Raw genomic sequence first — 14,824 nt, forward strand, 5'->3', positions numbered from 1 at the left:
GCGCCCCCTCCCCAATCCCCTCCTCTTCCCTTTTATCTCAGTGGGTCCCCATCACTTCCTGCTTGAGATTGGAAGTGACAGGCCACTCAGGCGGAGGTGTCTGGCCGTGGCCATCACAGGAGAGGAGAGGCGGGTGAGCTGTCCGCCCTGATTACCCCTCAGCCAGGCGGCATGGCTCGGCCCAGTCTCCACGGGGTGGACACGCCCGCTCTGGCCACACACACACACACACACACACACAAGAATAACAGACACAAACTCATAAGAGACTTGCACTCACATGTCCATCCACTTACATACTGTACATGCACAAATTGTACATTAATAAATAACACACACGCACACACACTCATAACAACATGCAGACCTACCTTGGCCTACCCTGTTTAGGGCACACACATTAACTCAATGCTGCTGTCTCTCTGGGCCAATCCCATCACCAAAACACAACCAGCAGTTGAGCCTAAGACTCCATTTCCCAGAACTCTCTACCAGGCTGTGACTTCATTGTCTGACATTCTCATCCTCCTCACAGAATGAAATAACACCTGGCGCTGGGGTCCTTCAACAGACCATTTCTCCTTAATGTTCTTTGACTCTGCCAAAGATGTTGATGTTGTAGCTCTGTTTGTAAATTTATACTCATCAGTAATACATTCCTTTTTTCTTTTTTTTACCTTCCCTCCCTCCTTCATCCCTCCCTCTCCACCTATTTCTGTCTCTCCAGAAGGAAGTTGAGGACACCACGCCCGGGAGGTGAGAGGGGTGAGTTGTCTTTGCACACTGCTGAGCCTGTTCCCCATTAGTGAGACCACAGGCTGATGTATCATCTGAGGATTGACAAACTCCACATGCACTTTTGAGAAAAACACAGTTGAAAATCCAGAATCAAGTGACCACTATTCCATTAAATGTATTTTATGTGACATTAGTTTAATAAACAATATGACACCATTGTCTCACACATACAGTACCATACAATTATCTCACACATATCTCAACCATACAGTATTATTTTATACTACTTGGGGCAAAAGGCTCAAATTTGTGGATATGCCGGATAGACCTTGTTAGACCTCGGTTGACAACTTCTTTCCTGCAACCAGTTAGCGGCGAACAGTGAGCGGCGAGTAGCAACTCCCCGACAACATCGCCGGCATTCTGGCACCGAGGCAGGTGTACGCGAGGCAGCAGGGCCTGTATCTCTCAGAGCATCAGACGCGGGGGGGCTGGGGGGGGGAGGGTAGAGGGTGGGAGGGGGGCTGCAATCCTGTGGGATCTTAGCTGGTATCAGCTTTACGCTTCAGTGCTCGCAGGGTTGCTCTGGAGAGGGAAACTGTGTGTGTGTGTGTGTGTGTGTGTGTGTGTGTGTGTGACAGAGAGAGAGAGAGAGTTTGTGTAGGGAGAGAGTGTGGGACTGTGAGTGAGTACTGTATGACTGTGTGTGTGTGTGTGTGTGTACTGTATCAGTGAGAGAGAGCGAGAGAGAGAGAGAGAGCAAGCGAGAGAGATTGTGTGTCGATCTGCGTTTCAGTCAGCATGTTGGTCTGTAGGAGATGGAGAGTGGTGTTTGTGTTTGTGTAGATGAGTCAGGACTCATCTGTATGCAAGCATACACACTCTTATAACTGTGTCCATGTGGGAATATGAATGTACATGCTTACGTAGAGGGTAAGGTGTGTGTGTGTGTGTGCGCGTGTGTACTATTAATAGTAGTCAGACTGCTTGTTATGTTCTGCATGCCTGGGCTAGTTTATTTAGGTGTGACCTCACAGTGCTCCTGCCTCTTCTATGATCATCAATAGTGTGTGTGTGTGTGTGTGTGTGCATGCATAGATCTGTGACTGTTGATGTGTGAGTGTGTGGCCTTTTTATCGCATGCATATGTCTCAGTCTGTGAAGTCTGTGCATGTGTGATTGTGCATGTAAGGGTGTGTGTCACTGTACCTGCAACTGTGGGTCCAGATGGGCATGCATAGGCAATATTAGTATGTATCTGAGTTTGTGTGTGTGTTTCTATATTTGTGTGTGTGTGTGTGAGAGAGAGAGAGAGAGAAAGAGAGAAGCAGCCGTTCAGAGAATCATTGCCTCCACCGAAGCCTCCTCCCAACGTGGCCTGGGAGACATTCCACATCTGCGTTGTCCAATTACAAGTCAAATGAGCCCTGTCCCATAACAGGCCTAATCATTTTATTAATAGTGAAATTACGATTATATTCAATCCAGTGGCTTTAGCACTCCATGATGATTCCTAATGACATCGAGTAGGGTTGCCCACGCTTTGCCACTTGGCAACTTCATGTGACAATCAGGACGTATTAAGAAGTCTGATTTGGGAAATGGTGTAGTATGTTTTCGGGAGATGTATAATGCATCATAGTGCAGTTAAATCGGAAGCCCGGTGCAGTTTCGCTGCACAGTAAGAGAAACATACAGCAGGAAGGAAGTTGCTGTTAATGTACACTGACTAGTAGAACAGCGCCATCAAGTGACCAGTTTAAGAACACTGTCAGTAAACACATAGAGACACCAGAAAGCAACTTTTCTGGTCTGTGAAAATTATTGATGCTCTGGACCAGGTATCTGATTTCATTATATTGATCCTTCAACTAAGTGGAATCAATAAGGAAAATTTTAAACATAGTTCCTTAACTGATATGTCTACAAGTTGCTCATCTAAAAAAATGAGCCTTAAACCAAGGATATGAGAGACCACCCTCTGTCTCTGGCTTTTAGAAATATTGTTCTAAAATGCTGTTCTAAAGGTCTTCAGGCATCATGGATCTGTTCAAACTGGCAAACTGGCCCAATGTGAAAGAAACCTTCATTGCGTTGCCTAGGCATTCTGCACAGCAATTACAGATAAACATGAGACAACATAGGCCTGCATATGGTTACCAAATAGTACAGTAAAGGGCAAAGGAGATACCGTAATCCTATGGCACACTTAGTGGCACATGTTGCTGTGGACGAGGATGCAAAATATCACTACACTTTTGTGATACGGTGGAGGGTCCCTGCAGACAACTAGAAGGATTTGAACGTTGTAAGTGTACAGAAGAAACGAATAAAAAGACGGCCAGTGCCTACATTCTTCCTCCGCTCGCCGCCATTGTGACCACGATTGATTAATGTTGTTTTGGTCCCTAATGAAAGTTTACTCTCATTATTATCCAAAAAAGACTCTTGTTTGTTCTTAGACTGGAGTCCTTTAATGCCATTAAGGCAGGGACAGACATTTCCTGTCTAATGAATGGGTGCTCTTTTTATGCACACAGCTTTCTCTTCCTGATAATAATAAGCTACCCCAATTCATATGCCACAAAAGACAAGATAGATTTCATTTTCAACAAATTGTTGAAAATACACAGTATGAATACAGTGTAATGTATGTATTATGTACATCATAGTTGTACCGTAGCTTGCACTGATACTTATGCATTGGACCATTTTTTGCAACATAATCCTGGGTTGGAAACTTTGTTCACAGATATTTTGCTGATCAGTGCGAAATACTGTATGTAGGCTATTACATTACATTAATTTAGCGACACTTATTGCAATCTCGGTAGATTTACATTAATACTAAATCTCTAATTACATTTTCGGATATTTTTTAGATACACTCACAGTACCATGAATCCATAAACTGTCTCTGCAGCTAAAAATTCTCCCTGCAGAACTCCTGACCATGTCTAATTTTGACCAGTCAATCAGTTTCAGTTATATATACTGTAGGAAAGTCCTCGTGCTATTGGTTTGGGACTTCCAATCGTCCCAATGGACAGCCATCGACAGCCAATAAGCCACTTTCAGACATGACATCCAGACAATATAATGATGGGACAACCACCTCTTTTACGTAAGTCGGTTCAATCAGACAGTGGTTGGTTGGCCTACCGAGTTAATAGATTCGGTCACTGCATGGTTTGCGTGCCCGCGGAGGGATTTATGATGTGTAGGCTGTTTGTATGTGATATAATAGCCTACTTTCCCCAGTAATGTAGCCTATGAATTTCCATGTACACAATCATGTAAGATGCTGAGAAACTAGACACCCGTTTGATTACATTAGACTCATGCAGTAGCCACGGTTATGGTCTCACTCAGAAGCCTATTGCCGGTCTCCTCGTAATCAGCCTACAGGCAAAATTCACTTCTAAACATAACTTAACATAGCCTAAAGATAAGTGTGTGATGTACTTTCCCATTGATAATGTGTGAATTGCCATGAACACAAGCATCTAAGATGCACTAGAAACAAGGCTTGGTTAATAACTCAAACTTGCCGAGAACCAAGACACTGCTTGATTACATTAGACTTGAGCGGTAGCCGTGGTTACATTCGGTCTCGTTCAGTAGGCCATAGTGCTGGTCTCCTCATGGCAGCCTACCATGGAGCCTACAGTCAACATTCACTTTTAAACATTTATTTACTGTAACATAACTGCCAAGATAACATATGTGTATTTGTATTAGGCCCGGATCTCACGTGGACTCCAGTGTTCAAACATGACCCTCACGCATGAACATGGCCTGGGTGGGTCTTGTTCGTACCGGAGTAATGATAATAATAACCCTGCTGAAAAAAACAGCCTGACCAGATAAAGGTGGTTTGCTGGTTGACCAGCTTGTTTGACCACCCTATGATGGTTGACTAGCTTGACCAGCAAATCTCTTGCGAAAACATACCTTCAGCTGCTTTGCCCAGTTTACAATGGTGATTTAACTGGTTTTAGTTGTTGTACCACCTCAAGCTGGTCATTTTAGTTGGTGTTGGTGGTCTATGTTGCTGGTTTAACTGGCCCTGCCAGCTTATGTTGGTCATTCTAGCAAACCAGCATGACCATCTTACACCAGCTGTATCCCACAAGACAGGCTGGTCACACCAGCATGACCAGCTTCCTCAGTTTGTCACGCCAGCATGTCCAGCTGGTGGCCCAACCAGCTACACCAGCAAAGACCAGCAAGAGCTGGAAGAAAACCAGCAAAGACCAGCTAATACCAGCTAAAACTAGCTACCAGCATAACGGTGTGTTTCCACACACTGAAATTTCGCGTCGCTCTCATTGAGGTTGAATGGAGACGAAATCCGCCCTGGTTGGGCGAAATGAAAGCGAATCGCCGAGGCAGGCGAAACAAAGTTGGCCAAACTTTAACTTTATTTAAATGAGGACCATTCGAGAACCAATCAGGTCCGCGTCTTTGTGTTTGGAGGCGGGAGTTACAAAAAAGTCTGACCAAGATGGCGGAGACTACCTGAGCTGTAACACGAAAATTTGTATGTGATTAAAATGTTTCTACACGAACATTGGCACTTGTATCAACACGAATTGTGGTTTATATGCCACACAAACTTAGTCAGAGCACATACACCACTAAATAGACCACTATATATGTTAGTTTAAGCACTCTGTCTTTTTAGCTAGCTGACAGGCGAAATGCTAGTATTTTAGGACATTGGATTGCATTGTAAATCTAAAACTACAGAGGGTCCCCGTTAAAAATTGACACTTCATTCACGATAATGGTGATTCACGCAGCTGGGTGACATGTAAGTACAACTGCAGCCGCTTGGGGGCAGCATAGTCCGCTGTGGCGTTCAACGGTCGAACCGACGGGCACATTCGACAGCAAGGGCTGTGATTGGCCGAGTTTTCAGTCGCGTTTCTCTGTTTTAGCAGCCCCTGCAACATGCTAATCCACTGTAGCCTAAGCTTTGTACATAATGTTAAACATAGTTTTGGATTCAGTGGCAAGATTTCTTGATTGTATAGTGCCTGTCTCTCAGTAATGTTTTAAAATGAGAGCTTCGTCAGCTGGCAGTAGGCTACTTTGTCGGTAGTCATGAGAAGTTAAACTAACAGAACATAAAAATGCTGCCCAGAAACCTTGTGAATAGTTCTGACACTAACGAGGTTGAAATATAGCCTTTGCCTACAGCATCTCCTTAACAGTAATGTTAACAAAATGACAGCATTCATATGACAAAGGAAAACGAATCCGGTCACTCAAGACTGTGCCGCGAGCCCGTGGGGCAGAAGACGGCAGGTGGCCGTCCACAACGTTATAAACTTAACCTAAATAGCCGGCTGCTGTAAGCTACAATCGGATTTTATTGTATACCTCTGTTGTCTCAATGATGATAACATCTCATTTCCGACTATATTTCAAAGTGTGCCGTTCATTTGCATTATTAACATAACATCGTATTTTGTCATTTTTGGCGAAGACATGCATTCCGTTAGGGATATTGAACATATTTAACATTCTCTAACCATCGTTGATTTCGAATTGGTGCAGTTGTCAGCACAAAAATCATTTTATTCTTTTGCTCTTTTGCATTGCTCTATGCTGTTCTATGGTGCTTTCTGCCTCTTGGTTTAGCATGTTTTCGTGGACGCTTCATAGAAATCCATATATAATGAGCGCATAAAACGACTTGTTGACGTTTTGGGACATTAATCTACATGTAGGCTACGTTAAGCTTTAAGGATTGTATGTCCTTAATTTATTTATATAGGCATATTTAGGCTACTTGCGCAAACCCTGGATACTTTTATTGCCACACAACAATATTGGTGGTATTTGTTACATTAGCTTCAAAAGGCACCGCTTCAGAAAGCTGCACTGCTTGTGAAAGAAGGGGGTGGGGGAGGGGAGCTTGCAGCCAAGTGTCGGAAAAATGCATAGCCTACAACACAGAACCCGCTTCTCGCACTAGTCACTGACAGTAGACACGCTTCCAGCCTAATGACTTTCACACATTTTGCAGAGAAAGCTCGAGTAGCCGAGAGAGCAGATAAAGCTTGAGTAGCCGAGAGAGACGCCGAGAATGATCGGTTGAAAGCGGAGGTCAAAACCTCAAACGAGCTTCAACAACTCCGAGACCAGCCACTTGGAGAGCCACAGAGACATTTTACAGGAGATGAGAGCTGGAATCGGAGAACTTCAGGCGACGCTATGTGAGCAGAGAAGTTATTTTACGCCTGAGAGACCAATCCCCAGGTGCACCTCGACACCAGCTCCAGAAACGTCCTCCTTGCAGATGTCTCCATTGGCCCTCTCCGTCACACTCAACGACAGCATCCAAGTTCCTAGTCAACACGCAGACGTGACCTTACGCGGATGTTGGTCCCGAAGACCACACTAAGATTCACCAACAGAGCTACGGCCAAGTGGGCGAATCACGGATGCCTGCTCTTCAGGTCCATCGTCACAGAGGAACACTATAAAGCCTGGAGCAAAACCACCAACTGGGATGGAGCGAAGGGCAAGCGAGCACTGCCGCAAAATGTGAAAAACTTTGTGGTCTCAACACTACAACGAAAGTTCCCTGCTATGGGGAGGAGTGAACTGAAGGACTGCATCAATAAGATCAACGAATTCCTCCGCTTTAACACGCAGATCTTCCCAGGGATTCAACGTGCTTTAAATTTAGACTGTAGAATGTAGAATGTAGACTGTATTTCAATAAATACGTTTTCTCTGAAGCACTTTCCCGATAGAGTAGAAAACTGGATTTAACTAAACAAATGTAACTAAGTAAACTGATTGTTTACTCTACAGTAGGCTATGTTCCCCCTCTCAGGCTGTACAGTAGGCCTATTGAAAGTAGGCTAATGAGCTCAATAGACACGTTAGCGCTTCCATTAGGAAACTTTCGTTGCAGACTTTCACAACTGATTGTTTAGCCTACAGTAGCCTACTGTAGGCCTACTCTACAGTAGCCTAGGCTATAGGTTATGTTCCCCCTCTCAGGCTGTACAGTAGGCCTATTGAAAGTAGACTAATGAGCTTAGACACATTAGCGCTTCCAGCCTAATGACTTTCACACATGAATGATTTACAGTAGACACATTAGCGCTCCACGCAGTGGCGTAACTAGGCCTAGTAGGTGCAGCAAGTGCAGTCGCACCAGGGCCTGTGACCTCCGATCGCTACCCCCGCAATGCAATTGCTGGAAAATTCTATACCGGTCCTTTCTGACTACCTGCGTGCCTTTGACCAGGCCAAGGCTACAAGCGCAACACTTTCGCAAATAAATGGGGGTTCAGAGTACATTTGAAAATGTTAGAGCACGGAGAGTGAAGCGTCACTTTGACGAACTATCGGAAGATGAACGCTTAACCGATGCTTCAAAGTGCAGGTATTTAATGCAACTCTGGACATCATAATCAGTCAGCTCTCCCAAAGATGTGCAAGCATGCGGGAAACTTGTTATGTGGTTGAGTCTTTACGTCCTATGATCCTTCAACTCGCAGGTGATGATGAACTGCTTGAAAAGGCAGTACGTTTGTCAGACTATTATAGCATGGACATTGCACCGACATTCCCAACACAACTCCTCTCATTTAGGTCTTGCTTTAAAGCAGAGATTTCACAGAAGTCATCTATTTTTCAACTTGCCAAAAGGCTGGTGGTAGATTATGACAGTGTAACATCCACATTCGGGGAAGTGTGTACTGCTCTCATGTTGTTTCTACATTGCCTGTGACTGTGGCAACAGCTGAGCGATCTTTTTCCAAATGTTCAACAATTGCTGGTGTACAGGCTATAATCAATTAGCTAAATCATTTGTCCAGCTGTTTAAACATTTTTTCGTGTTACATTCAAACGCAAAAGGTGCTTTGATATCTTTTTTGTTTAAACGTCGGCAAGCAGGCATGCTGCGGTTGCAATGAATGAGGATAATTGGTTTTATCTGTGGTGTTATTTTTGCATTTTGAATATGACTCACTCCAGCACGCCTACTTTTTGCACGGTGCTTTCTTAAAGGAGCTGCACCATCTTACAACAATTGCATCTACATTTTCATATTAGAATGTTTTGTCAAGTGTAAAGCTTAAACTACCGTGATCAAATTAAGTTTCCGTGCCCCGCTGAAAGTCTCTTATGCTCTTATAAACTTTATCGTTACACTATCAAATCTATAAGTAACCGTGACAAATAGGGTATAAGATATATAAACTCACGCTATTGTATTATCATATATGTTTGGTAATGGCTCAGCTTTCTCTGATTGTTCTACTGACTTGGAAACTGCATCATGGAAGCAGTAAGTCAAGTCGCATCAAAAATAGTAGTGGCAGAACTCCAAAGTGACACCTTGTGGTTGTTTGTGTCAACTGCAGTTTGTGCCATTTCTGCTGAGAAAATGGGGATCGTGATTCCTGAAGGAACCCGTCCAAACTTAACGGGGACCCACTGTAGCTACCAGCATAACGGTGTGTTTCCACACACCGAAATTTCGCGTCGCTCTCATTGAGGTTGAATGGAGACGAAATCCGCCCTGGTTGGGCGAAATGAATCGCCAAGGCAGGCGAAACAAAGTTGGCCAAAGTTTAACTTTATTTTTAAATGAGGACCATTCGAGAACCAATCAGGTCCGCGTCTTTGTGTTTGGAGGCGGGAGTTACAAAAAAGTCTGACCAAGATGGCGGAGACTACCTGAGCTGTAACACGAAAATTTGTATGTGATTAAAATGTTTCTACACGAACATTGGCACTTGTATCAACACGAATTGTGGTTTATATGCCACACAAACTTAGTCAGAGCACATACACCACTAAATAGACCACTATATATGTTAGTTTAAGCACTCTGTCTTTTTAGCTAGCTGACAGGCGAAATGCTAGTATTTTAGGACATTGGATTGCATTGTAAACCTAGCTAGACAGCTAGGCTACAGTACATGCTGCAACACAGGTATGAAATATATTATGTCTTATTGACATTGTTGTTTCTATGAACATGAATTGTTGTTTGTAGGCAACATCAACTTAGTTGAGGCATAAAGACCCCTGGATATCTTCATTAAGTACTTAAACGTTTGAATTAGCTGATTAGCATAATTAGCTCCCTTGTCACCACTGGCTAGACACTGCAGTCAAAAGGTTAGCAGTTTCGCCGTCACGCCCCCGAGGCTAAATATCGCTGGCCGAAAATCGCGAGGTGTTTCGCTGTGTGGAAACCCACTGTAAGCTGGTTTCTAGCTGTTTTTTTTCAGCAGGGAAGTAATAAGCAATCGCTTTGGACAAAAGCGAAACCATAACCAAAACCAAGTAGTCTGGGTAGTTTAGGTGAAGAGGTTGACACACCACATAGGCTACTCTCGGGGTATGGTGCACAATGTAGGTTCAATAATGATGATTAATAATGGGTCTGAAAACATGTATTTTACTTTCCCTTAAAAGTGCAACGTGTTTTCACGTTTATCGTCCTCATCCTCACATTTTAAATTATATATAAGATCACAAATAGCTTTTTAGTATTATTTTAAAGAAGCTTTGTGTGATATGTTCAGATCTCGTATAAACATATCAAAATGGGTTTGACACAAATGTGTCCCTCGTAGCCAGTGCTAAATGGATTTTTTGAATGTGTCAAATACATCCAACGTCCAATATAGAACCAACTTTATTGCGGTTAATGCAGTTAATGTGTTTCAGTTCATCCTGGTGTTTACACTGGAAATTGTTGTCATGTCTTTCAGAGCAATGAGGGCCTTAAGAGTCCCATCCCGCCGATGCAGTTCCCTGCGTTTGAGCCTGTCTCCCCGGGGCCGCCCAGCCACGACGCAGACTCTTCTCAGGTGACCAAACGCCACAGAAAGCTCTTGAAGACCAACCCTGTGATGCGATCCCAGGGCAAAGCTTCCTTCCTTCCTCCTTCATCCTCCTCCGACTCCTCTTCCTCCTCCTCCGCTGATCCTTCCTCCAGCCAGAGCAGCTTGGAGACCTCCCGTGTCCTGGAGGCGCGGCGCCGCTGGGTCAGAGAGGTGTGCGCCAAGTACAAGACCAAGATCCCGCAGAACATCACGCCACAGCGAGTCTCCCGCATATTTGTGGAAGACAAGCATAAGATCCTGTACTGTGAGGTGCCCAAGGCGGGCTGCTCCAACTGGAAACGGGTCCTGATGGTCCTAGCAGGCATCGCTAACAATGTCACAGGGATCAAGCACAACGCCGTCCACTACGGCAACCACATCCGGCAACTGGACAGCTACAACCGGGAAGGGATTGCTTACCGCCTACGGAACTACACCAAAGTGCTGTTTGTGAGGGAGCCCCTGGAGAGACTGGTCTCGGCCTACCGGGACAAGTTTGAGAGCCCCAACAATTACTACCACCCGGTGTTTGGACGGCCAATCATCAACCGTTACCGTGTCAACGCCTCCAAGGAGGCTCTGCGCACCGGCAGCGGCGTGACGTTCCCCGAATTCATGCAGTACCTGCTGGATGTGCACAAGCCCGTGGGCATGGACATCCACTGGACGCCTGCCAACCACTTGTGCCACCCCTGCCTGGTGGACTATGACTTTATCGGGAAGTTCGAGACCATGGGGGAGGAGGTCAACTTCGTGCTCCACCGGATAGGGGCACCAGCAAACCTCACCTTCCCCACCTTCAAGGACAGGAACCCCTCAGCGGAGAGAACTTCCTTAAAAATAATGCAGCGGTACTTTGCACAGCTCAATGCCGCTGACTTGCAACGAGTCTATGACTTCTACTATATGGACTACCAAATGTTTAATTACTCTAAGCCCTTCCATGAGTTGTACTAAAAGTATTGTCCATTACTTAATCCTTTCCCTGTCAGATCTACATACCCTCTCCTAACTATTTCTCTGACATTATGTCATTTTAAGCTGCAAGGAGCAGTGTTACGCAACACTGTCAATTCAAACTACGCAAACTACAAGAGTAAGACTAACTAACAATAACTAACCAATTGCTGTCTTCACACTCTGATGGAGAGATGTCGAGACTGCTGCTTAAATCTCACCAGGTCTAAAACATGATCTCTCTTCCCATCTCTTGTCCTCTCTTCAGTTCCCACTTAAGGTAGAACCTCTTACCATTTAGACACATGCAGCCAGAATGACACAATTCAGTTGATACCCTGCTACTCCAAAGAAACTGAAAGGGGACCGTAAGGACCCCCGAGAGGCAGCTCACAGAGCTGGCCTGGATCCGATGAATACCGAGTCGGTTGGCCTGTGGGGAATTTTAGGAGTAAACATATCCCCAATCCATCACCCCCCACACCACCACCACACATAGTGTAGGTAATCCACCATTGTACCCTTTAGCAAATACACACCTGGGAAAAAAAACACTGTCACAAAGCCTTTACTGACAACTATTTTGGTGAAAAAGGGCATTCAGAAAACTATATATATTATATTCTATTTTTATATGTATTTCTATGATGGGTTAATGGGGATGATGGTTTTGAGCTTAATCAAATCTTTGTATGAGTGTATGTATGTTTGTGAGGTTGTGTGTGTATTTCTTGTTTTCCTCACTAAACATTTCATTAATTTGAAGTTTCACTTTAAATGTACTCTGACCTGACCGTTCGCTCATTCAGTTGTTGACCTATTCTCTTTCCCTTGATTCAATGTCCCTGTAAAGCGATGGTAGGACATGCTGGTTTCGGACAGTACGCCTCCCAGTCAGACCACAGTGGGCCACCACTTACATCACCTCGGAAAGATAGAGGTAGATAGAGAGGATAGACAAAGACATACACAAATAGACAAGGAGACCTCAGCGTACCATGGCTGCAGCTTTATCAATTCATTAGAGGACGTGAGTGCATGAGTGAAAGAGTGTGAGGAAGACAGTGGTGGCAGGAAACAGTGAGAAAATGAGAAGAGTGATCAAAAGAGAAGAGGATGATGGAGAGAGAGAAAAAAAGAGAATCCCTCACAGCAGGTTTTATTCTAATCTTACCTATCCAAGTCGTCTACATGGCTGTGGTGATCTGCTTTCATCCCTCTCTGCTTCTTAAATCACCCGAGAGAGAGAGAGATAGGACGACAGGCAGACAGTGAGAGTATGAGAGAGAGAGAGAGAGAGAGAGATAGGACGACAGGCAGACAGTGAGAGTATGAGAGAGAGAGAGAGAGATAGGACGACAGGCAGACAGAGAGAGTATGAGAGAGAGAGAGAGAGGACGACAGGCAGATAGAGAGAGTATGAGAAAGAGAGAGAGAGAGAGAGAGAGAGAGAGAGGCCCAGCTGGCCAACAGCCCAGACATGAGAGAAGCTCTCCACGTTCAGAACGAAGGACTTTGAGCTTTGTGCGTCTCAACAGTCTTTGGCTTGTGGCACATGATCCGGTGCGAGGGCTCTCCTCTACAGCACGAGATCAGAGCCAAGAGCTCAGAGCAGGCTGAGGCAGACCGGAGCGCTGACGTGCTAACACCACTGCCAGCATCGCCCTCCGACAATCCACTACTGCAGTGTACATACATACTGTATGCTATCACCATATTTGTTGATGCTGCAGCTGGAATATAGTTATTTCTTAATCCCCCACGTGTGTAGTCTGGAAAACAGTATTAAGTACTTGAGGAAAAGGCCAGTTTGAGAATGTATTTAATGCTGTAAACAAGTAACAAGTTGTGGCTGCAGTCTATTGGTAGACCAAAGGAAAGGACACAGCTTCCAAAACTATCACGTTTGATAATTCACTAGTAGCATAGTTTAGCACAGTGCTAGGTTTAGCAGGAATCTATTTTCCTAACCAGTTGCAGTTCAGTCTGATCCAGCCATCCTTTGTCTGTCTAGTCCAAAATCCACCATTTGTTGCTATCCCACAATCACCTGCCACCAGGCCAGGAAGATAAACTTGTATTCTTTGAATGTAACTCGGTAACAAAATGGTTGTACTATAGTAGACTTCTGTGAATTCTGTTGATACGTATCAACAAGACGTATCATGCAAACACTATCTTGTTGAGATACTAAGGGGTCAATGTCAAATAAGCCTAATCAGTTGTTTAGCAAAGATTTGAATTGCAGTGTAAGACACAAAAACGTAATGACTTTGCATGAACAGAGTTGCCAGTTTGTGTCTTGCTCAAAATCAGGTGATTTGGCAGTTCCAAAAGTTAGGTCTTAATGTGATATCACCCCCTTTTTCTGCATCTGTAAGTTCTTGAAGTTGTGCCAGTACACGTCAGACAGTCTACAGACGTGTTATTCACTAATGTGCAGGGCACATGTACGTGCAGGGCACACAAGTAGCACTATTTATTTTCTACATTACCAAGGACAAACAAATGCACATTATCTACATTCTATTTTCCGTTATTTTCATATTTAAGTATATTTTTGAATGAGAGAGAGTAAATATATAATAAAGTACATATAATGAAGGAATATATTACAGAGACAAATACAGTATATATCAGATTCTAGTGATGTAGTGTGTTGGCTTTGCCACCCCCCTTCCCCCTTCAGAAAAAAAAAGTCTGAGGATTCTGTGGAGCGCCGGGTTTTTGGCTTAAATCTTTGGGTTGGGTGTTGCATAAATCTACATAAATGCTAATCCCCTACCTGCGTTCTCGTTTGTGGGGTTGTTTTGGGAGTAACTGTCAATGCACTAAAGATATATCAAAACTATGTAAGGTAACAAGTGAATGTATTATCTATCGTAGGTGCAAAAGTGTACAAAGTCATGGTCTCAAGCCCTTTGCCTTATTTGACACTGCCAATCAAAAAGTGTATATCAGGAAGACCTTTTTCAGGTGGCTGGTTTATTTCTGCTGGGTGTCTATGAATAAATGTTTTGTCTGCTTTTAACTGTCTCCCACTTTTTTGATTTATGTCTACATTTACGGTTACTCATTATGGGCATTATACACAAATGTGTTAGAAAAAACACAAACTATGTTGTCTCTTTCTAGACATAGAGATGACAAAAAACAACACAAGTTATTAAAGTTATTATTATCAACACATTCGGTTTAACCCTCATGTTATCCTTGGGGTCAATTTGACCCCAAGCAACGTTTAACATCATAAAATA

The 14,824-nt window shown here is 44.0% G+C and overlaps 1 protein-coding gene across 2 annotated transcripts; it reads left to right on the forward strand.

The window, feature by feature from the left end:
- The first annotated feature begins 756 nt into the window (after window positions 1-756).
- LOC125307714 (carbohydrate sulfotransferase 8-like) lies at window positions 757-14,598 on the forward strand. Of its 2 annotated transcripts, none has more exons than XM_048263799.1 (2): window positions 757-765; window positions 10,497-14,598. In XM_048263799.1, the coding sequence occupies exon 2, from the start codon at window positions 10,530-10,532 to the stop codon at window positions 11,565-11,567; it is 1,038 nt and encodes a 345-aa protein (XP_048119756.1). In that variant the 5' UTR covers window positions 757-765; window positions 10,497-10,529; the 3' UTR covers window positions 11,568-14,598. The 2 variants fall into 2 exon arrangements, with proteins under 2 accessions (XP_048119756.1, XP_048119755.1); XM_048263798.1 differs by lacking the exon at window positions 757-765 and adding an exon at window positions 2,470-4,540.
- The last annotated feature ends 226 nt before the right edge of the window (window positions 14,599-14,824 follow it).

This window comes from Alosa alosa, chromosome 14 (assembly GCF_017589495.1).
Source record: "Alosa alosa isolate M-15738 ecotype Scorff River chromosome 14, AALO_Geno_1.1, whole genome shotgun sequence".
Taxonomy (NCBI): Eukaryota; Metazoa; Chordata; class Actinopteri; order Clupeiformes; family Clupeidae; genus Alosa; species Alosa alosa.